The 23,412-nt window shown below is 39.0% G+C and overlaps 1 protein-coding gene across 1 annotated transcript; it reads right to left on the minus strand.

The window, feature by feature from the left end:
* Positions 1-1,029: 1,029 nt before the first annotated feature.
* LOC139946479 (doublesex- and mab-3-related transcription factor A2-like) lies at positions 1,030-16,737 on the minus strand. Its single transcript, XM_071944146.1, has 2 exons — positions 15,562-16,737; positions 1,030-4,686 (listed from the first exon to the last, which is right to left on the minus strand). The coding sequence occupies exons 1-2, from the start codon at positions 15,971-15,973 to the stop codon at positions 3,812-3,814; spliced, it is 1,287 nt and encodes a 428-aa protein (XP_071800247.1). The 5' UTR covers positions 15,974-16,737; the 3' UTR covers positions 1,030-3,811.
* Positions 16,738-23,412: the final 6,675 nt, after the last annotated feature.

A 23,412-nucleotide genomic window follows, 5' to 3' on the forward strand; every position in this document is an offset into this window, starting at 1 on the left:
AAGCTTTGGCGAAGATCAAACTGGCCTGGTGATATAAACTAAACCCTAAACATAACAAGATTGTGCAGGGAGACCGGACATTGGTTGTAAAAACAAAAACATTGGACGACTTTTGTTAAATGAAAAAACCCTTCTACTGTTTTTCGGTAAATATTGAATCCGTGCCGTCTGCTTAATCAAACGTCTCATTTTTTGAAATATAAAATTGAATGTTGGGAACTTTCACCAAACTGCTTATGTGCAAAGTTAACTTTCTGACAAGATGATTTAACACACAAATCGGGCAATAGAAACTCGACGTTTCACTGGGTGGAGTTGAGGGGTTTCATCATCGCGTAATGGTTCCTCGATTGGTGCAAAGGATGATCTTCATCGGGAGAAGGTTTTTCTATCGGGGTTCGCCATTTGGGGGTAGTGAGTATGACTGATAGGCCATTCATACTTCGTTTGGGGTATATTGTATGACTGATCAGGGTGAAGCCATAATTATACCCCAGTTCGGGTAGTTTTTAAAAGATTAATCAAGGTCAATACAGGTTGACACTAGTTGAAAAGGTACATCGACAATTTACTTTAAGTGCAACATTGATGTTGTGTGTTGTTGAAGATCCCATGCGATCCCGTAACATAACGAATAATACCTCACGTATTGCTCTGATTTGTTAGGTTTAGGGTATATAGGGCAGATTCTTTATACAGTTTTCACTGATAAAAGCATCACGTGAACCAGCGAAGGATCGAGTACCAACATGATTTTAGCTTTACCAAATACGGATGTATTGGAATTTTCAGTTATGCTATATGCAAAATCTATTTTAAATTTCAAGTATCATTTTATACAAAAAAGTTCAATTCCATACCTTCGCCACCCGAGTCCACACTCTTTTTACTCAACTTCGCTTCCCACGTTTTGCTGAAGACCAACGGGTTGGCGCAAGTTACAAGCCAACCACTCCAGCATTCCAAACCTTCGCCAATTACCGACTATTAAAACATAACACACTGGTAACACAACCACTCTTTGCCTGAAATAGCAACATTTAATTGGCACTCTTCAATAGAAATAGCCATAACTGGTACCCATCCAACTGATGGGGGAATTTCAAGTGTGTATCTATGTACATAAAATATATATAATAGTATAGCACATATCATTACATTGATCCTCGGGAAGCAATACGTAACAATGATATCTCTCTAAGTATGGGTCGAGTTGGTCCAACTCGTAGATGATATGGTGGAGAAATAATACAGTGGCTTCGTTTATGTACAATTGTAGAATCAACAGATTACGACAGTAATAATGAAACTTTCTACTCATGGAAGAAAGCTTCATTAAGAATTGCAACATTTGAAAATATCTTTCTTCAAGAGATACGGACAAAATCTAGCCTGTTGTATTTCATGCTCTTTCGCCATCTTTGGGTGGTGGGGGCAGTAAAAAATACCTTATACACTTGTCTCATGGTTAATTGGAGAACAGTCGAAATCAGCCTTTTTGTAAAACAGCTTAATGCAACTCTAGATGGTTGCTACACTGTTACGTGAGATTTAAAAATGTCGATGAGATTTGAAAATCTGCATCACAGCCTGTCTCATCAATGTAACACGTGACCAAAGTCGTTTCGAAACCTCGGCTTTGGTTCAGGCTCCGGATCATGGGATCTAAAATTATTGCCCCAAATACTGAGCCAAATGTTTTAATGTAGCTCTGATTTCGTACCCAAATGTACCCAAATGTAACCAGAGCCTAAAATGCAACCATACCTCAGTTTTTATCTAAATAAAGTTCGGCTACAAGAAATTACATGTTGGGAATACACAGAGCTGCGTCTGGGTTCTGCTCATACCACTTCACATTTATCTTAAGTTGTTAAAAACACTTCAACAAATAAACCACAAAATACAAACAATATTAAATTAGTTTTATACTGTGATAATTAGCAAGTCAGGTTACCATACCAGCTGCTTTGTGTGAAATATGAGGGAAAAAACAGAGTTTGTAGTATTAACTAGTTGGTTAAATTTAGGTTTCGACAATGACTTGCTGCAAACACTTAGCTCTGAACCCTATACAGATTTACTGTAATATCAATCATTGCTTCCATTTGATGTTCTTCTTCATCAAAAATCCTAAGTCTTCACGTCTCTTATCGCGAGATCCTATCATCAACAGACGCGAAGAAGGCCAGAGAAAAGTACATCAACATTTAAAAGTTAAAGTAGCATCAAGAGAAAAACAACAGCGGAAAAAGTACACGTGCAACGCATTTAGAATCCAAAGATCTAGTTTAGAATTATTCTGGGGATGACCTTTAAAAAGGGCACGTGGTCGACGTGTTATGCGATAAACGGCCCAAACAACCTCTTGAGTCCGCCATGCATATTAAACCCACCACGCCGAAGCAACACACGAGGGGGTCGATTTTTTTTTAATAATCTGCTCTCTTTTTTAGGAGAATCTTGGCCAGAGCCGGAACCACTCTTGAAAGCGTTTTTCACTTCGATTTGGCAGTAAATTGGGTAAAACAACGCTAAACGGTCTCACGGGGTACCTGCTTGGGATGTTTTAGGGCAAGCCACCAGGGGATTGCCACAGTTTTTATACAGAACATCCCGGCCAAACACTTCAGAATGGAATCCATAAACATTTTGGTCGTCCAGTAATCCTTCTCAACACCTCTTCACTTTCCCCTATTGTGACCTGGGAACTTTACATCAACTCTTGCTTTTTTTTTTTTTTTGACAATTCTTTTTTTCATGACTTTTTGCCTGATCATAAATACACACTCAATACTTCACGTTGTTGTGCTCAGTTTGACATTTTGTTAAAGTGGCTGTTGCGTGTACAGCAAGTGGGTCGCAGCAAAGAGCAGTAGATAAACGATGTCATGCCTTAAAGGGACACACCGGCTCACCGTTTACGCAATTTAGGGGTGTAGATGGTTGCTATAAAAAAAATCATCAAAATGTCACGTATTTAGCGAAAAATGATTTAAAAAAACCAAAGCGGCCATATAACAAGCTTCCGTTACACGGACTCTTTGAATGTGAATCTTACGTTAGATTTTTCACCATTATTTACATTTTGTAGCGATAATTTGAATACATGATCTTTTTCGTCAATTATTCGTAAATAATTTTGTAAAAAAAAGATTTAAATTTGGTTAAATAAGTTACTTTTAGACGGCTGAAAGTAAAACTAGCCCGGAATGTCACGTGATTGTTTGTACCACTTTTTGGTTAGAACAATCACGCGACCTGCGTTTTTGGCTTAAAATGCTCAAAAACGGCTAAATTTGATGATTTTTTTTAAGGACTGTTCTTCTTCATTCCTGGAAGACCGTTGAAGTCATATCTAAGTCTATTTTGTAGCCCAAATAGCCCAATTCGGCCGGTGTGTCCCTTTAACTACTAGGAGTGTGAAATGCAAATGGCTGCCGAGAAAGGGGTCAAATATTGGAACAACTCAAAGACAAATGTCAAATTTTGACAAATATAAAAACAATTGACAAGGTTGGGTATAAGCTACCCTTACAGTGGAGTACAAAACTAATTTCGAGGCCATTTTGTTCAAGTTTTTATACAAATAAGTTTGACAAACCACGGTTTCCTTCACACATTGTTTACATCGAAATAGACAACAAACAAACAAGAAATCGACATTTGCACAGGTGAGATTTTCAAAAATGATTAATCTAAATATTTCAAATCCATCCCAAAACATTCCAAAGTATTAACATTACAGTTTAAAACAAGTCCTGTATTTATTTACATAAAAGTCAGTGTTCCTTCTGTAATCATTCGTTTTCTATTCTGAATCCACTGCACTGTTTGCCACAGAGCCGTCAGTGGTACCAGACGGTGATTTCTCTGGCTCGCTATGCATGCCGGGTCTACTTCCGGGGCATTGCACGCAGTCTGGTGGACAAGTCGCATAAGGGGCAAAGATCAGACGTGGATACCCCTCTCCAGCACTGGGAAACTTTCCTGATAAATGAAAAGGATGTAGAGCTGGGAAAGCAAACCGAGGGGATCCCATGGCTGGACTGGGCATACTTGAGGTCAATTCAGCGACTGATGTTGGTGCGAATAGAGGAGTACGACCCAAGAGGGCCTCAGCGTGGAACGGGTGGGGTGGTCTAGGGGCGAATAACAACGGCACTGAAGAAGCTGCTGATGCGCTAGACGGTGGGAGAGGGGTAAACGCTGACTTCATGCTACCCACTGGATGTTTCTCACTGCTCAGGGACGATCGGAACGCCGTTTGAAGGCCGTGAACCCCGGACATTCCAAAGCTGTCATGGTGACCGATGCTTGGCCTCTCCCCAGCGCGGGAGATACTCGACGGTATGCTGGTTGCGTTAGGAGAATGCTGGGTCTCACTAGCTGATAGAAAATGTTCGATGGCTTTGACAAGATCCCCACTGCATCCTTGAAGGACCAGCTCTAAGACGGCCTTTCTCTGGGTTGGGAAAAGTCTTGTAAGGATTTCGATTGGGGTGAGACGTCCTGGGCGGAAGTTAGAGACAAAACTGGCGGCGAAACCATTGAAGGTGTCCAGAGAGTCGCTCTTATTCTTACTAGATGAGTTGCTGTTGTTATTATTGTGCTCAGGTTTGCCGCTAGAGGGAGTTCGGTGGCCATTTTCCTTTTCATTTGATGATTCGTTCTTCACGAGTTTCTCTGTAAGATAAATGAAAAACAATTAATAAAGAAATCCAAAAATGGTGTCAATTATAGCGTTACAGGCTTGAAGCCTTTTCGCGACTCTCCAAGCAAATCTAACAAAAGGAAGGATTATTTAAACATCAATGTCTGATATGTTGGATGCCGGACCTATAACGTCCCGTGAACTATACTGCATTATGTAACCACGTCACTGTCTTATTGTCATGTATCCCATTCGATAGGCGATCATCAGTAGAAAACAAAACACCCCCTTCAAAAACAAAAAAAACAAAACCCCCACACAAACAGACAAACAAACAGAGACAACCCCAGTGTATTCCAACACATTCACTAAAAGAATCTACACAAGGTCAAATTTAATATAACTTGCTTGTGCTAATAACAAATCTGTTAGCTAAACAAAAATTACGCTGAGGCAAGTAGGACTACCCAACGGTCTTTTGCTAAAACTGTTTTTCAAAACAAGGTTCGTCAATATTTCAGCGAGCAGAATCAACAGTTGGATGCCCAATTAACAATCAACCCTTTTTGCTGGGATGTTTTACTGCCATTGATAGCGTGGAAATAAAATGTATACATTACAATTGAAATATTGAAATAGAAAAACTGCACTATATTACACGAGGTTTACTACAAAACAAGAACATTTTTACAGCTGGATAGCCTCAACAAGATACTTCTCTCCTTGTTAAAAAACTATCGTTTATATGTTCAATTGGTTATTAATTTTCAAACGCCTCATGTTTATATAAAACAATAACATATACTATCCAGTTGTTTATCAAGACAGTGATGCTCTGGATATTAACCACGACGAAATATCAATTTTGAGTTGACTGTAGCTGCAGTTCTAACTCAAACAGGTGTTTTGAAGCACCCTAGTAAGAGACGTAGATGCACTGTATAAACTTTCACTCAGACCATCCCTGGGTCAACTACAACAGCAAACAATATTGTGATAACTCTATATCGATAGCATTGTGCAATGGAATATAATTCGTAGAATCTGAAAGTGAAATAGAAAGCGATGGCACGGACGGTTATAGCGAGAGTCGAGATATATCCGTGACTACTCCAACACACGGGAAGTGTTTGCGCCTTCTTTTACATACAGCGGTGTTTTGGTAATGTTTCGACGTTATAAAGATAACAAGCACACAGGTGACGGGCGTTGTCACTTTGTCAATACTTATCCACTTTTTTGATGCGCATGTTTATTTATAGAAATAGGGCGATGGTCTACTTTTCGGACCTAGATCAGAGTTATAAGTTATACGACAGGTGTTTTCAAAGTAAGGTCACAGTTACACGCCGTGACGTGTGAAGAGAATGTTACGGTAAAACGCCGTGACATGTGAAGTGATGTACGTGTTACATGTGTAACACTGAACAAAACAATGTTACCCGATGTGTATCAAATCGGGGTGAAAAATGAAGACATAGTATACGTTTAGAGTAAAAGGGTTTATGAAATAAAACCAACCAGTTATTATAGCAAGATTGTTTCAATCCTATAATATAGCTTCTGGATATCATTATTGAGGTAGTGAATATTAGTCCATAATTGAAACAAATCCCAGTATTTAGAAACAAACCCCACTATTATCTAGCTATCCCCTCTCTAAAGGCAATCCCAACAGTGGATATGTAAACCACCACACTTGTTGACAGCCATTCCCAATAGTTTTCCCTTAAATCTAATCGCAACGTAAAAAACTTGTCCTCCAGAAATCACAAGCGAGACCGTTTCAATTTGTTCTGTCAGTCTTCATTGTTTACCGCGTACAGTCCAACAGGTGTGCCTGAGCGCGAGTCTCTACGACAGGCTGCCGTCCATACACGCCGATTGCCCCGTCCAATGTTTGCTTGTCTGATGGTAAATCGTTATTGTATACAACAGTCTGAGTGCTCCGTAATTAACGCCCTCAAACCAATTGGTTATTTTTTAAGGGGGAAAACAAAATGACAAAATTGATTCTCATTTTTTCTTAATTGGAGGAAATAATGAGATTTTTTCCAGTAATCATTCATGGGCTTTGAGCTCTAACAATATTTGACGAGATGAAGCGGGCTTAACTTGACTGACCAGCAGTGAATGGGAACCTTACCACTTTATTTGTGGATAGTTTTTTTCTCGATTGGAATTGATTGACTAAAGAAATACCCTTTGTTTGTATTTTATGGACAGAAAATTGTCGTCGGATTTCGTTTGAACGATTGATCTAATAATGATGCCAAAAGAAAAACAACAGAAAAACTGGACACTATGTGGAATTACGCAAAATAATTGCTAGCATAAAACTTACGTGGTAACGAGCAATAGAGAGATGATGATAGTATAAAACATTGTGAAAAACGGCTCCCTGTGAAGTAACGCAGTTTTTGAGAAATAAGTAATTTCTCACTGAAATATTTGAGTTGAATTCGAGACCTCAGCTGAGTTCTCGAATTCAAGCATCTGAAAGCACACAACTGGTGCGACGAGAGTGTTTTTTTCTTCCATTATTCTCTCGCAACTTTGACGACCAATTGAGCTCAAATTTTCACGGGTTTGTTATTTTATGCATATATGTTGAGATACACCAAGTGAGAAGACTGGTCTTTGAAATCGGTAGTTTTTACGCAACCTTCTGGCACATGCGCCACCGCGGCGGCATCAACCGACAGTTACCAAAGGTGCCGGTGCCTTTAAGTGAAAATAGAAAAAGAAATCCTTGAAGAAACGTCCAATGTGACACAATATGTTGTTGATTTCATTAATATTGTGAACTTATTGTTCTTTGGCGATTTGGAACGGACTAGGTTGCATCTAAACCCATAAAAGTGTGGATGTTTTTGCATGTCAATATAATCCTCATAATATGTGTGAAGAAAACTCTGCTAACTTCGAAACATGAGGCAACACATTACTTCACGCATGTCATATGTTTGTAAACATTTCGAAACAAACTTCGTGATTAAAAACCTTATTTGTTCCAAACAAACACAAACAAATCAAGATCAAGGTGGATCCCGGATATATTATTAGAAACTCACAGCATATACAAACGGGAACAAGAAGAAGAAAGTGAACGAGGAAAATGAAATAATGACCGCTTTTATAAAATATGCAGAGGAATTAATTAAAGCAGTCATTATTAGCGGAATAACAACCGTGTAATGTAGATACGTAATAGAACCAGAGGCGAATGGTGGCGAGCGAACAGAAAGTGCTTTGTACCAAGATCATAACAAGAATAAGACTCCAAAACTGAGAAGTCACTTTTGTTTGAAAGGGACAGTCAAAATTTGGCTCAGAAAATATTGATCGACTTGTTGCCATGGGGAAAACTATATCTCTCTGAATCCTTTTGTTGGGGTTTTAGCTTTTAATGAATCAGGGATTCTTATGGGGTTAGCTGAACAGCTTTTTAATGGTTTTTAGTCTGGAGGGAGTTGGTGACTTCAGGGGGAAAAACAAACCACATCCCGCCTTGAATATGTCGGGCGAGTACGAGGAGGGTACTTGTTCCATTTTGTGGGCCGTGAGGGGCTCTCTTCCCCCGGTTGGAATGGTGAAGGGAAGGGGGTGTTAAAAGAAGAGAGAGCGATAAAACGCCTAAATCTATTGTGAGGTTGTCCGGGGTGACAATGCAGAGCGGGACGGATGGAGGATTAGTACCGCGAGGTAGGCGAGAAGGACCCGTAAAGGAGTTGAGTCATACACCGTAGTTGTTCTCTAGAATAGCGGAGAGAAAGTTATCAATTTGAAATAATTCCCCGACGCTTTATATTTGAAATAATTTCAGGAGATGGATACTAAAAAGCAATGTTTGTCTCAATTGTACCCCTCGCACCAAACAAACAGCAACAAACAAACTTAAATCTCCTAACAAACGTAACAAACAAATCAAAATCTTCACTAGATGACAAAGTTGAAATGATCGTATGGGATGTGGCCCCCCCCCCCCCGGGGGGGGGGGGGCAGCAATGAAGAACAGTTCAAATGTTAATAAAACAATAACTTATAGTTATTTAAAAAAATTGTCGGAGTGAAAGTTCGCGTAAAGTTACGAATGAATAATAAATAATTATTACACAAATTTGAGGTAAATAAATGCCAAATAAACAGGCACGATCACCATGCGACGCATAACTTAACTTGCAATTTCTACTAAATAAATGAAAACTTAACTTGTTGTCACTACACTACAAAATGTGAAATATGTTTGGAAAATGGATTCCAGTGAAACTTTAATGTAACCACAGGGATAATGCTCCATCGAGTGACTGAAATGATTATGCTAGTATGCTAAACAAATTCAATATTTTACTTCAAACTGATGCAGGCCGGATGGTTGGTCCAATGGTTTAACCAACACGCTTCAGTATCTATTTATTTACTCATAATTTGAATCCAATTGTCGGTTTAAATTCAACTTGAGACGGAGAGAAAAAACAAATCCGAGAGAAATAGAATGAGTAGATATAGAGATTGATGTAAAGCATGAGAAACTGTTAGTGACATGCACACGTTACAGGCCATTACGGTCGCATCGCGGCGTGTGTTTGCCTAATACAATAGAAACACAATCGCAGTCCAGTTTTTTTTAAAGCCATCAAGACCTGTTGCGCAGACTGCCCGGGAACAAAGACTCCCCACCGCGGCATACGAGACCCACTCCCCGGGGCCTGTACTCTTTAAGATATGCGCACGTGCAACTATTAAGGACAATCTTCCTTTTCCTTAAAAAAAGTCATACACAAAATAATAAATAAAAATACTGAATCCCACAATGGCCTAAATTGACGGGGGAAGGTTGGGTAGGAGCAGGCGCACGTGGGTTGATCATAAAGATTTGAATAAACAAGAAAACAAAACAGCTCATTTCAAAATGACATTTCCATAGTGATTGTCATACGCCGCCTCATATCATGTATTTTATTCATAAAAATATTTTAACATTGACACTAAATGCATACTGAATAATAACTTTTGCAAAAATAACAAATTAATGTGTTTCTCTTGTAAATAGTTGTTTGTTTGTAGCACTACAAAGGGGGCACCATGTGTGTTGTTTCCTCTGGACCCAAACCGATGGGAAATAGTCGCGGGCGCAGCGGCTCGACGGCCCCGGCCAACTCGTGATTGATGACTCGCTCTAATATCGCTTCATACCCCGAAAGAATCATATTATGATTGTAAACTGATGAGTCTTAAGTCACCGAAAGCCCCGGTCTAACTTATCCATAACTAACGGCAAAGTACAGTTTAATGATAGGTTTTAAACCTCCACCGTCAAAACATTAGCAACCCTTTGACAAAGAGCGGGGTTTACTCCCCTATCCTCGACCACCAAGTCATCATCCATCTTGTCAGAAAGACTCACAGTCAAAACAAGTCACGTTTCATGTCCCGAACCTCCATTTTTAACAAAGTCCTAAAATGGGTTAACTCCTTTGGGCGGTAAAAACCAACCAAATCAGACCCGAGATCAATCATCAATAGAGAGAGGACCAAATTCCACTTTCTCTCCCAGCTCTCGCAATCTCCAGCTAGAGAGAAAAGAACCGCGAATTTCCAACCGGTAGTTGCTTTTACGCTCAGTTAGCGCACCGAACTACGGCCGGCGATGGACCAGAAAATCGGGGTGATTGAAGCGGAAAGAACGGGCCTAGACCAAGGGATAGATCGCGCTGCATTAACCCGCTCTCTTTGCGAGAACGAGCTCAGCGATCAACATCATCGATGCACTTTTTACTCTTCCCATCCACTCACTCTATCCTCACACACTCTCTCTCACTCTAGAATAAATTGAATTTCAGACAGTAGTAATGTCATGTCATAATTGGCACAAGTGAGGATTTGTTCACATACTCGTGCCTTTATTTGATTAAGCATCGCGATTAGAGCCCTACCTCAATAAAATTAAATTGGGACGAGATGTGATTAGGTATAGTCGACTGGATGCTAGCAAATCAACATGAACATCTCTATACGTTGTCTACTGTAGGGTTGTAGGAAAGGAACCACATAGTGACGTGTTAACTGCTCTAATTAAATTGAATAAAATCACAGGTATTATTATGACAATAAATCTAATAAAATCTTGTATGTCTCGAAGATAACATTGTATAGCTAGTTAATTAAATATGAAATGATATACTTAATTCATCATGAAATCTTCTTCCTAATTATATCATCTATTTATGAAGTTTGTTTTATATTTCTATAAAATAGATTACGTAATCCTGAAAAGTCAGTGGTTAATTAATTTTCCAAATCACTTAGCTGATGATACGAGTCGTATGGACTTTCAGCAACAAGTTTGATCAAAATAAATTAAATAATAAAAAACACACAAAAAAACCCACAGAAATATAATTATAATTCTAATATTGGAATGACGGCCTTAATTGTCCTTTTCAAGAACGCCATTTTAGTAACCGATATTATTTTTCACTTCTTATTGACAATGGAACCAGAGCTAGATATTGGGAAATAGTCTAATTACCTTTTATGATTTGAAAATCACCATCCATTCATTACACACTGCCTTGGGAACATGACAGAAAGCAGGACAACGGTTTATAATTGTGACCCCCCACCCCTCCGGAAGTTGGCTCCATGAATTATGAAAAATTCAAATTTAATTACCTCATCAGCGGACGTATCCAGTGACGTCACAAACCTAGGTGGTTACCATTTCATTTCATTTCAAAATACCCCACGTACACATATTTTTAAATTTTTAATTTAAAAGAAAGTCTTTCGAAGAAAGACCAATATTACAATAAAAATAACGATTGCATATTATTTTCACTGCATGCTGATTGAATCGGGGCTTATACCAACATCGATGTTGGAAAATGCTGCAAATTAATTAATTATTCAAGATATGAGAGGAGTTTTAACTTTTAAGTAAGTTTCCGCATACTGAATTGGAAACTGTGTTGCTACCTTCAATGTACTTTCTTTGAGCCTTTAACAGCATGGATGTAATTTAGCACTTTGTCATCTTGGAGGTTAGGAGCAATTGGGCGATGTATCATCTGAGATGACTAAACTAAACACACGCCATTAGGGTTTGGTAGTCTCGTTTTGCCACTTGAGATGGTTTAGGTCTTCTAGTTTCCATCTTTCCATGCCCACGAAGACAAAGGCAAACAACACTGTTTAAAATGCAACAGCGTGGGCATTGTAACAATAAATCGGTAAAGTCTACGCATGTAGACGCAGTGATGGTTCGGCTAAACGCAATTTGCAAAATACATGGGTAGGCCCAATTTGGGGGAAAATGTATCAGAGGGAAATAACTAGTTGACGAAGTCTTGAAACTGGACATTTTTCTGTACAAATGTTTGAAAAGGGAAACCTGAATTTCTTAACTTCTTTCTTTTCTTACAAATGAATGAAATACTATTAAATTTTAAAGTGATCTTTCGAATGCGCTATTAGAGAGCAGATTGGTTGTTCTCAGCGTTTGGACTTGCATGCTTAAGTCATCGACACAATTTAAAAACAGCAGTTTTTATCTGATTGTTATCTAAAATAAATTAGCAAAACTATCGACTAATGAATCAACCGAAAAGAAACAAACTTTCACTTTTACTCTCGATCAATACATAAAACAGAAAGACAGAGTAGCAGGTGTAATTACCTAACGAACAGGTGGTACTCGAAATGTTTCATTTATCAGAGACTTTCGATTTCAATTTCAATCATTGACACTTTTTGTTTTAATTAGTCGTCTTGTTCTATTTAAAGACGACATGGTGTCTAAGTCAGTACGTTGACGCCTTAGAAGTCACAAGGAGAGCGCCCCCACCGGTGATGATTAACAAATCACCCCTTATGGGCGTGGCTTTGTCTTTTTGCCTCAGGGTTGACTACAGAAATAATGATCTACTATAGTAAGATTGTACAGTAATAAGACTGTCTTGTAAGACCTAATCAGACTGGCCCTTTTGCAGAATATTGTTAGACAGAAAGAAAAGAAAAATAGGGTCCCATACGAGCTAATTTAGATAATGTATTTTCTCCCCAAATCCTATGACGTGTCATTCTGTAAAAAACATGTTTCTGGTATTTTTAATGTTCGAGATTCGAGAAGTAAACCTGCAAAGCATGTGCCTATATTTATTATAACAGCAGCTGTAAAGTCTTTGTATCTGTTGGTTCTAAAATCACCCTTTTCGTGGCCTCCTCTCCTTTCTCTCACCAAAAATTCGATTTTTCTTATCATTAATCACTCCCACAAATTATCGACATTCGGCAACAAATACAAACAGGTGTTATTTGCAAATGCCTCTTGGTCTTCAATCCATGTTAGATTCTACGAACAAACCTCCACACGACAGGCGTTTTACTTGCGCGACCATTAACGAATTTGATTTACAACCACCGTTGTTTCCATCGTTAGGAAAATCAACATATCTTAGTAATTTCAACTTTCAGAAATCTACAGTTCTAGTCTACAGTTCAATCTAGTTTGATCAAGTGGCATGCAATACCCTTTATTTTTCATAAGTACCGGAAAACGACTGATTCATAAAACACGCAAATTTTGCAACAAACAGACCCGCAATTAATGATTAAACAGAATCACACAGCCTTTCCCACAGTTACTCCCCAAGAATTAATTCCATTTATGGCCAATTTGACCCACCGTTTAAAATAAAACCTTTAAGCAGCTATTTATCTTTAGATTCCAAAAAGTTCCGAGCTTTTAAGGTATTGAAGAAAAAAAAAACCGCCGCAAATGATTAGTTGTAGTCAATGAGAAGCACACAAATTCTGATTCGTTTTACATTTTGAAATAGCCACATCTGTTCTACACACAAAGATTTGTAAAAAAACACTAATTCTTTCGGCCAGAAATTGTCCACAAATCCAAATAAAGGTTGATATTTCTCAAAAGGCAAAATGTTTTTTTGTTGTTCAATTGTTGCAAGACCCCGTACTTTTTTCTATATGGTAATACATTTCCTTTATCAAAAACCTTTACTTGAAATAAAAATAACAGGATTTTTGTCTCATTTTTTTCTTGTCGCAATGCACACGCTAAAAATATCTGTGTGAAAAAAACTTCGTTAATCGAAAGGACGAAGCTTTGCAAAAGGTAAAGTCACATTTCAATCAATACCGTGATCTAACAATGATTTTATTCGAACTGAATCCGAGAGTTAGATTTTGGCTTTTATCATTTGAAGAAACATGGCCTCAATGATTGAGACAACCCAACCACAGCGACATGTCGAAAACCAAGCCGATTGAAAAACGGATACTAATCGGTAGCCTATACTGCCTTTTCTCATTTGAAAAACAAAAATATAAACCTACGAAACTAACTCCTTTTTCGAAAAAATAGTACAAAACATAACTACAGGTTAGAAAATATCAACAATTTATTCATTCTTGGCGTTCAAAACAAGGTTTAGTGAAGTTTGTAAGGTATTGAATCTCTCTAGTTCGCACAGCTGCGAGTTGTGTAAACATTGAGAGTACGTGTTTGGCCACACAGAGCTGGGACTTCGGCCGGGTCGAACGCGCCTACAAGCCCCGGTAAAACGAGCCTCCACCCCGCTCTCATAGTCCAAGTCTAATTGGGATGCCATTAAAACACCATCAAAGAAGCATTTGGTTGCGATAACTATGGCTTGGATTGACACAGCTAATAGCGCTACATGCGACGAGCACACCAGGGGTCGTAAGCTACCTTACTCTCCGGATGATTTTCCCATGTCATCAGCTTACAATAAATGTCCGCCCTGATACGTGTGAATGTATCGTTATAGTCACAAGGAATCGGGAGAATTTGGGGAAAACAGTGTGCTTTGTTTTATGGTTAGAAGTATTTACAATAAAACGATGTTGTAAAATCTTCTTACAACTCACAATGACCCTTAAGTTCCTTGTCTCATAATCAATCAACCACGATTCCCTTACCTGTGATATTGTACCGAGTGGCCTTTGGTGGGCCAGATAGGGGAATCATTTTGGGACGTTGTGCTTTTGATGAGACAAGCATGAAATTAGGTAAAGGGTCAGAATATGTCACGAGAAAGATATTTAGATTGCAGAAAAGCAATTTTAAACATTTCCAAAATGGCAGCCATGGCAGCCATATACATGTTTGTAGATAACCAATGATCCGTTTTCTTGATTGAGATACTCTGATTGAGCATGGAGGTATAACTTTCTCCCAAATTCCACTTTGCTTGTAATCAAAGACACAACCTACCACCTCTCTCCTTATTGCTCATTCTTGGTTTCTATGAATTTGTTTTAAACTTTGATTACGTCTATTGACCAATGCAATTTAAGTTAATCGACGCACCATGCAAATAGTCAACATAAAGTCATAAGACTGGAATACAAAACAAACACAATTTAAAATCTGGCTAAACAAAATAAAGACAGCAACAAGTAAAATTTGATCCCAAGCGATTGTTGTTTTCTGGAAACTAAGAGCAGACCAGCTGACCAGAAAGTAAGTGGTGAGAAACCCATCGCCCGTGGTGAGAACACGGCGTTCAAATCGGATAGATAGAAACAAATATGAAACAATGAGAAGTTACCTACACTGTCAGTTTTAAGTTTGTCGTTCGTTTCGTTTCTTTACAAATAAACAAAGGAGTTTTGCAGGGGGGTGTAACGCTATTGTCAAACACTGTAATTTCATAAACCAATGCCACTTAAACAGCAGGAAATTTAATGAGATAATGATTGTTAATGATGAGTGATGGGCCAATAGAACTATCACTTGTACTAATTTAAAGGAAACTGATTAATTTAAGAGGTCGGTCTAAAATTCTTTTTAACCTTTCTCATATAAAGTTGCATTTATCCGAAGTTATAATTGTTATGATTTGAATAAAGTGACTTACCAGGGATATCGTGGTGATCAGCCTCTTCGTCAGCAATATCCATGGGTCTAGGTGACAATTCTTCCCCTGAGTCTGACGAGCCAAACATCGGTCCATTAGCGGACATCATACCGAACCCTCCACCAGAGCCTGGTGAGCATGCCCTCAGCCCCATCGCAATGGCATCCTCTGCAGCCTGTTGTCTCTTCAGTGCCACCTGGGCGGCCATGACACGCTGTCGCTCTGCTATCAGGTTACATTTAGGACAACGACAGTCCCTGAAACGACAATGGCGTTTATGTCCTTTGAGCCATGAGATGACACCGTGATTGCGACACCTGGCGCACTTTGGTTTCCTGGCCCCCTTCTCGGTCAGAGGGCCCCTGAGTAAGGACAAGGTCTGCAAGTCGATCACTGGACGCTCCATCATCATTAAGATAAAGTACTAAAGATTTACAATTACACCCAAAGATACTTGATAAGGAGTTGTAGTGTTGAAGAGCGGTAGAAACACACAACAAGACGACTCAATCTGACGACGGACTGGGAGAGATGTGCCAAATACTGTCCGATGCCAACTCTTCAAATCTTGACTTTCGTCCGAATTGAAAGAAATATATCTCTTTATAGAGAGAATCAGTATATACAGCTAAGTGTATTGCGCACCAAAAAGACTCCACAAGTGCATCTGCATCCACCCATATACAGTTGGGCTGTTTTGTCCTGTCAGCGCTTATGGAATCATTATAGTCAATACACAGTTATGACAGAACAACCTCTCCTTAAGAAAAAAAAAATCCCCAAACTTGATGATGAGCGAGAGAAGCTGCCGCTGATTGGTCGAGGTGATTAACCAATTAGAACCGTTGTCTAATACAGCGCTCGTTAGTCAGGTTGCTAGTGTTACCAGCGATGACTTCGCTCACTGCCGTGCATTTGATGCCCGGACGGGCAAGACTATACCGTTAATGCACACACTTAGCCCCGGACGAATACACGTAATCCCAGCCAGCGAGACTTGAAACCTGACAGTGCTTTTCGTCAGCTACAGCTTGGGTCAAACGGAAATCTTGGCCTCTCCGGTTTCGCAGAGCGGTGCAACAGCTCGTTCTTACTGTTAAGGTACCCCCTCCGCGTGCAAGAAAAGCTTTCTCACTTAGCTTTTCACGGTTTAGCACCAGAGTTGTAACTTTGTTAGCACACATGGACTAATTTGTCAGGAATGAACGGCGTCTAATGGAGGTGTGCTGATTGACGCGTAGTGATTGACACACGTGTCCCCCCTCTCTCAACCAACCCCATCCTATTGGCCCATACCGTTCGAACACGTGGTATCTTTATTGTGACGTCACCATCCCCCTCAGGGACATGTTGACAGAGCCGAGTGGTTGACGGAAAAAAAAATGTAACAACTTTGGTTTTCAGCTGTGAACACGTAGCCGAACGGGGACACACAACTGCATAAACCATTCGGACCCATTCCGTTGATTGATAGTTTGGGTTTGAAGATTGCTGAATCAATGTGTGATATTGGCCTTGTTGTGTTACCACACACGAACCAAACAAGTAATTCGTGTTGTCGTTCATGACTACACTTCACTGTTCTATAAACCACAACTTGACAAGAAAACAACAATAACATTCACGTACTTGAGTATTGTGATCACACGCGAACATATTCAATGTTAATTAGTAACTTAATTCAAGGGATATCTAATCCTAACATACTTGGCTTATTTGATTCACAAACCCACTTTGAATACACGACATCAGTTGTTAGATTTTACAAGAACAATCCATTTATATTGGAGACTGAACTGTAACAATTAACTCTTCATTCAAATAATTGTGTCAAATGATTTGAATAAGTCACCAATGTAACAGAATTATGGTGTTGTGTTTAATAATGCCACATTTTTCTTGGTTTTTCTGTTTCTATTTGCCTTCTGAAATACTTAAACTATCAAGATACAAAACGCAACGCTCAATCTTTTAACGGTACATTAGGGTGTACGGCTCACTTAATGTGGTGTTCTTATGCTTACCTCAGAATTGTTTAAGAATTTTTGTATGTGGAAAAATGTCTTAGAGAAAGTTACTTGTCGTTTAGAATAATGACGGCTCTTGAAGACAGTGTTAACTGCATGTTGTTTCTGGAGGTGTATCATGAACTAGGTACGCCAACAGGACATGATCAAGGGAGAACGATCTTGACAAAATGGCGGACCAACTGAGGTTGCTGGGCTGGGCTAAACTGTCGGCGATCCAACCAATTGAATCTGTTGGGTTGGTGTAATTGACTTTAGTCCGTGGATTTGTTAAACTTATTTCCCAAAGTTCAGCTGCCTTTTTTCAAAAAGTTGCTTAAAATTTGTCGATTAGAATTAAAGGCAATGCGTTTATTGTGTTCATTTACCGGTAAGTGTTGTCGACAGTGCACCTTTAATCACGCTTTTTAGTTAATGGGTCTTGTTCCCTATGTTCAATAACAATTGAGTACTGGCTCTCATCATACCATCGGGGATCAGACTAATTTGTCCACCAGGCCTCGGTTTGGTTGCACTGATAAACATGGGAGAACAATACAAGATCGAGTGTTTGCCATAGCCTATTCAAGTTCGGTCTAACGAGTTCGCGTTAGAAACCTGGCAATGGTAAACGAGAACAAGCGCCACCAACGGTGACTTATTGTCACCGAAATAACTTTCTCTGGAGGGATTTCGCAGTAGCTGGAAACACGCGCTGCGTAGAAAGGCTGCAGCTATAAATACACGTTCATTTGAGGTTCCTTTTAATGCGCAGCGATCAATCAAGCCGGCTTTACGTACCAAACAATAAAACAGCAGTTACATTCGACTCGTAAGTATTTCACATAAAATGACGACTTGGGCACAAAGGGCGATTGAGCGAGCACTGTGCATAAATATTGACCATTCAGTATTCAGTCCCAATCTCAGCTCAATCTCTGTGTGTACCACACACACACATCACAACAGGCAAAAAAAGAGATCCCTTCTTCAACCTTGTAGCTACTCAACACGTTTGGGAATATGCATACAAGAGGGAATTGATTTTATACACAGTAATTAGTGACAATACAAACTTGTCAAACACATAGCTGACGAGGCCGTGTAACAAATGATATACAGCTGAACCGAGGTACACTTCTTGACCGTTCGTCATAACACAATGCCCGGATAATAAGCGTCCGTGCCCAGTATAATGGGCAGTGTGATCAGCAACATAGCATTGCCCCGTACGCTAGGGACGGCCCGGGGTGTCAGTGGCGTAACTAGACCTGTTAAATGACTCCGATCCACGGGGAGCAGAAAGCGTGATCTTGGCCGATGATGTCGCACTGGTTGACGAGACGAGATGGGCATACTACTAAACTACATATCATTCAAGAGTAATTGGCAGCTAACTTTGTAATCAGATGCGCGAAGGTAGATGGGATACCCGACTTTACGGGTAGCGCCATCTTGTACTCTTATTTAACTCATTGTAACCAAAACGAGGGGACGAGGACACATGAGTCAGTATCCCTATTGATATAATAAGAATCGACATTAACTCTTATTGAACCAGTGACTTAACTTAAACATTCATGAAGTGTGGAGGGCAAAGCAATAAGGGGACTGATGGGAGGGGGAGTGGTGGGAGGGGGGGGGGGGTTGACTGAACCAACAATTTATCTTAAGGCGGAAGGGGGGGGGGTGAACATAAGCCCATGTCCACTGGTGAGTACACCAGTGTATTGGAATCAGGGAACATGACACAAATAATGACAGTGCAGTGCACTTGTCCCTTACTATTTTATATATTTTTAATTGGCAAAAATCTGCCATTGGTAAAATATATTAATAACAGAAGAGCAAACTAAAATTGCAAACCGATCATTTCAAGACAATTTAACAATATTCATATAAAGGAATTTCCGCAGGAAAACAAGAAGATGCTTGATTTTATTCTAACAGTCTAAAGTAAGTCGCGTTGGGAAAAACAACAACAGCCTACTTCAAGATAAGACTCGTTTGATTCTGCATGACTGAATTACTGTTCCATATAACTGTTCTAACTTTAACTGTTAGCGCAGAAATTCGTTGGTGTGAATCAGTCAGCGTAACAACAGTTGCAACAGTTTGTGAGAGATGTAAAGTTCCAAGAGGCAGTTTGATTTGGGTAAAGGCCATCTTTTGTTTATACATTTTTGGCGTTTGAGCAGTTCGAAGCTGTTACATTATGCCAGTAACCAACATGACAAATAATATTGGTTTAAAAATAATGATTAATGAGTGTTATTTTCATAGATGTAGGTTCAAGTTACACACCGTACCCGAACCCGGTTTTAAGTCCCTTTCCAATAAGTGGGTTTTCCCCAATAGGGACTTTCCCCAAACTATATCTAACATGAAACAATAGACTTCGTATCTCTAGCCATGCACCTGAATTGCTTTTTTGAAGATTGTTTAGTTTCATAAGCCGATACATGTATATTATTCAATTTCAATAACTGAAACTTTTTATTAATCTACGCACAATCTGATGATGCAAAGTCACATTATCAAAACCACTTCCTCTAAAGTGTCCACAAGCCCCAAGTTCTACCCATCAATTATATTTTATACAAATAGAAAAACTTGGTACATATTTTTCGTGAGGTTTCGACTGGACGTGTCAACTTGACTTAGCGATATGGACAAGCACTGAATATGCTTATTGAGGGGACTTGACAAATAATGAACGAGTTATTCGTGTGAAAACTTGTAGCTTTGTTGAAGTGGGTCGAGCGATGTGAAGATGCGCGTTGCTGATATCAATTAAATATCGAAAGGATTCTTAAAAACTCGAATCCAATGTCTAAATCCATTGTGTATACAACGTCTGTATGTTTGAAGCATTTTGATTGTTTGTTTTAATTCTACCGGTGGGTGTAGTAAAGTAATCAGAAATGTTGACACGATAGTAATCCTGTTGTTGCCAGCGTGCGATATGGCTGTGTCTGAATTGGTTGCAACAGCTAGGGCTACGGCTAGATTTCCCCATCATTATGCAGTGAGGTATAAGACGTCCTTAGCAACACCCTTAGCAACAGCCGTAGCCGTAGCCGTAGCTGTAGACTCGGATACGGCCTATCTGTTATGGGGACCTTTCCCTTTTTAAGTGACGATGGAGGGCGGCATTTTCTATTTTGTGGTTACTAAAATACTTGATGATCGCTTTACCAGCGCTGTCGACGATGATATTTTTGATATGGATGGAAATATTGATATTTGATATTGATATAAATCATATCTTGATGTCTCACAGCATTCCCACACCTGTCAATCATAGCGAGTCTTTGTGCAAATAGACGGAAAGATACACGACTAAAAATTCTTGGTTTCAGGTTTTTACATTTACTAACAAAAACTGAGCCCAATCTAGCCCAGGACAATGGGTTCGTTTAGTGAGAAACCACACGCTGTACCGTGCCGAGGGCAGTGCCAGGCTAGAGCATGTTGTCACTTGAAGCTATTGGGAGTATGTGTACCTCCAGGGGACATGACCTTGTAGGTCACAGAAAAATCGCACCTCGAAGTTTGTGGGTTTGTTCTGATCGTAAATGATGTTGCTTTTTTGCTTAATTGCTTCATTCTTCGGTTAATGCTATAGCTTGAGGGTTCGAAAACTCATCACAATGTATTTGAAAATGAAACTAGTGCGTAGTGTTGATATTTTCCCTAGACTAGACGAGGTACAAGAATTCCGCGCCCGGCTTTTATTTATTAATCCAATAAGTAGAAAACGTTGTTGAAAGATACATTATTTGGCAGAGGGGTCTGTAAAAGCAAGCATGGTACATGGAACAGGCATTTCAGTTCAATAAACAAAATGTTGACAACATTTACGCGCGTTATTAAAATACAAGTAGGCTACAACCGGTAGGTCGAAAATGTGACTTACACTCAAATTGGTAAGAGTGAAATATAAATGTGCGCAGATTGGTGAAAACTTCCATTAAATTGTTTGTGCTTGCAACATTGCAGTTTATGAAAAATGAGTAAAGCAATTTGTTTGGATATCGCTAGGCCAAAACAAATTGATTTTCGAGAACAGAAAGTTGTTTTTATCAACATTTTTTAGTAACTTCGATGACCAACTGAGCTTAAACTTTCACAGGTTTGTTAATAGTTCATGTATATTGGGTCACCCTATGCTTGTCACTCACTCTACGTAAATGCATATTGGTCTTTGCGACAACAAATGATGTCCACGTGTTTGAATTTGTGGCTTGCGTCCCTAGACATGTCAGAGAGCGTGTCAGGGAGCGTGTCATCGCTCATACCGACCACCCAGCTGAATCCACGGTAGGGTTTGGCTGGAGTGGTCACGGTCATCTTGAGAAAGTGCTTAAAGTGACCGCAAGAAAAGAACATGTCATTGATGGTTTCTCCTTCTATTGTATTATACTTGTACTTCTTTCAAAATTTGACATGTGGCTTCATTCATAAAATTCATTCATAATACAATCCTTAAAATCGATTGGAAAAAGAATGGAACATTCTTCCACATCACATCAAGGATGCTCAGAATATTCAGATTTTCAAGAAACTGCTCCATTGTTATCTTTTTTTTTCAACAAGTGTACTATAATTAATTTCATGTAATTGTCTTGAGCGCCATTGGACATTTTAAAAATAATTTTGTTGCTATGTAAATGTCTTTTGATTGATTGATTGATTGATTGCTCGAATCCTTTCATATCACTATGCCAGGCGATTGACACAGCTATAAGTGTGCATTGGAAATATACATAAGAAGGCCTAATAGTTGTTTGGACTGAAATGTTGTAACGGATAAAAATAATAACATGATTTAATGTTCGTAATGAAATCTGTGGAAATGTACCCTTTGCCAAATTAATGTATTTGTGTAAAATAACCACAATAGTTATTAATAAAACGAGCCAAGTATTTAAACTGAACATTTCATACTCATTTAGACAAAATTGATTGTGTATAAAGGGAGTACAAGTATTTTTATGTATTGTATTGTATTTTGTATAACTATTGTTTGTATGATTTGAGACCAATACTTCAAATTCCTGAGATTGTTTTTTTTAATCAGTGGCTAATAAACCATTCTAATATAATCTAATAAAAAACACAAAAACAACAAAAAACGACCGTTTCAGAAAGCACCACTAACGTTAAAACATAGGGAAAAGCTGTCTATTTTTGACTTGTAGGCGGATGATTTGCTTAAAACTATGCCAGGTCAAAGTGTTTCTTAGGAAACCCACAAGTGTGAAATCTAGGTCAAGCTCTTCAGTTCCCATTTGGTCATCCAGTGGTTACCAAAAGACTAATTTATCCAGGCTTTCAACTAAAAATGGCGAAGTTTGTATTTCTTGAGTTTTATTGTTCGGTTCTGCCATTTGACTGGATTGTGGTAAGCCGCAGAATTCTGATTGACAGGGCTTCGCTTAAACCTACAAAGTTTCCGGTGTAGAAATCACCAAGGGAAAAAGGCCTACGTTAAACCTGTTTGCTTTTTGGTTTGCTGTTAAAAGAGGAATAGTGTTCAGCAAATGTTCACGCCTTTGTTTAAACTTTGGTCAATGTTGAAAGAGTTTCAAGTCATTTTGGATTCGGATTTTGTTTTAATGCGCGGAGTATAATAACCAGAGAAAGCAATTATTAAGTGTTACATTTCCATTGGAAATTTACTCTGAACGTTCAGAACTGAAAAAAAAAAAAAAAAAAAAAAACATATGAAAAAAAACCAAAGGTCAAAGGAATGACAATTTTGAAGCCCACAAGAGCTCATACCAGTAGTCATTCTCATGATTATTTTCCTCTTAATATAACTTGTCTAAATCGAGGAGCT

Source organism: Asterias amurensis, chromosome 13 (assembly GCF_032118995.1).
Source record: "Asterias amurensis chromosome 13, ASM3211899v1".
NCBI lineage: Eukaryota > Metazoa > Echinodermata > Asteroidea > Forcipulatida > Asteriidae > Asterias > Asterias amurensis.

Coding starts and splice junctions, on each gene's coding strand:
- LOC139946479 (XM_071944146.1), bottom strand. CDS start 15,973: ATGATGATGGAGCGTCCAGTGATCGACTTGCAGACCTTGTCCTTACTC. Junction 4,687..15,561: donor TGATCACCACGATATCCCTG/GTAAGTCACTTT, acceptor TTTATCTTACAG/AGAAACTCGTGAAGAACGAA.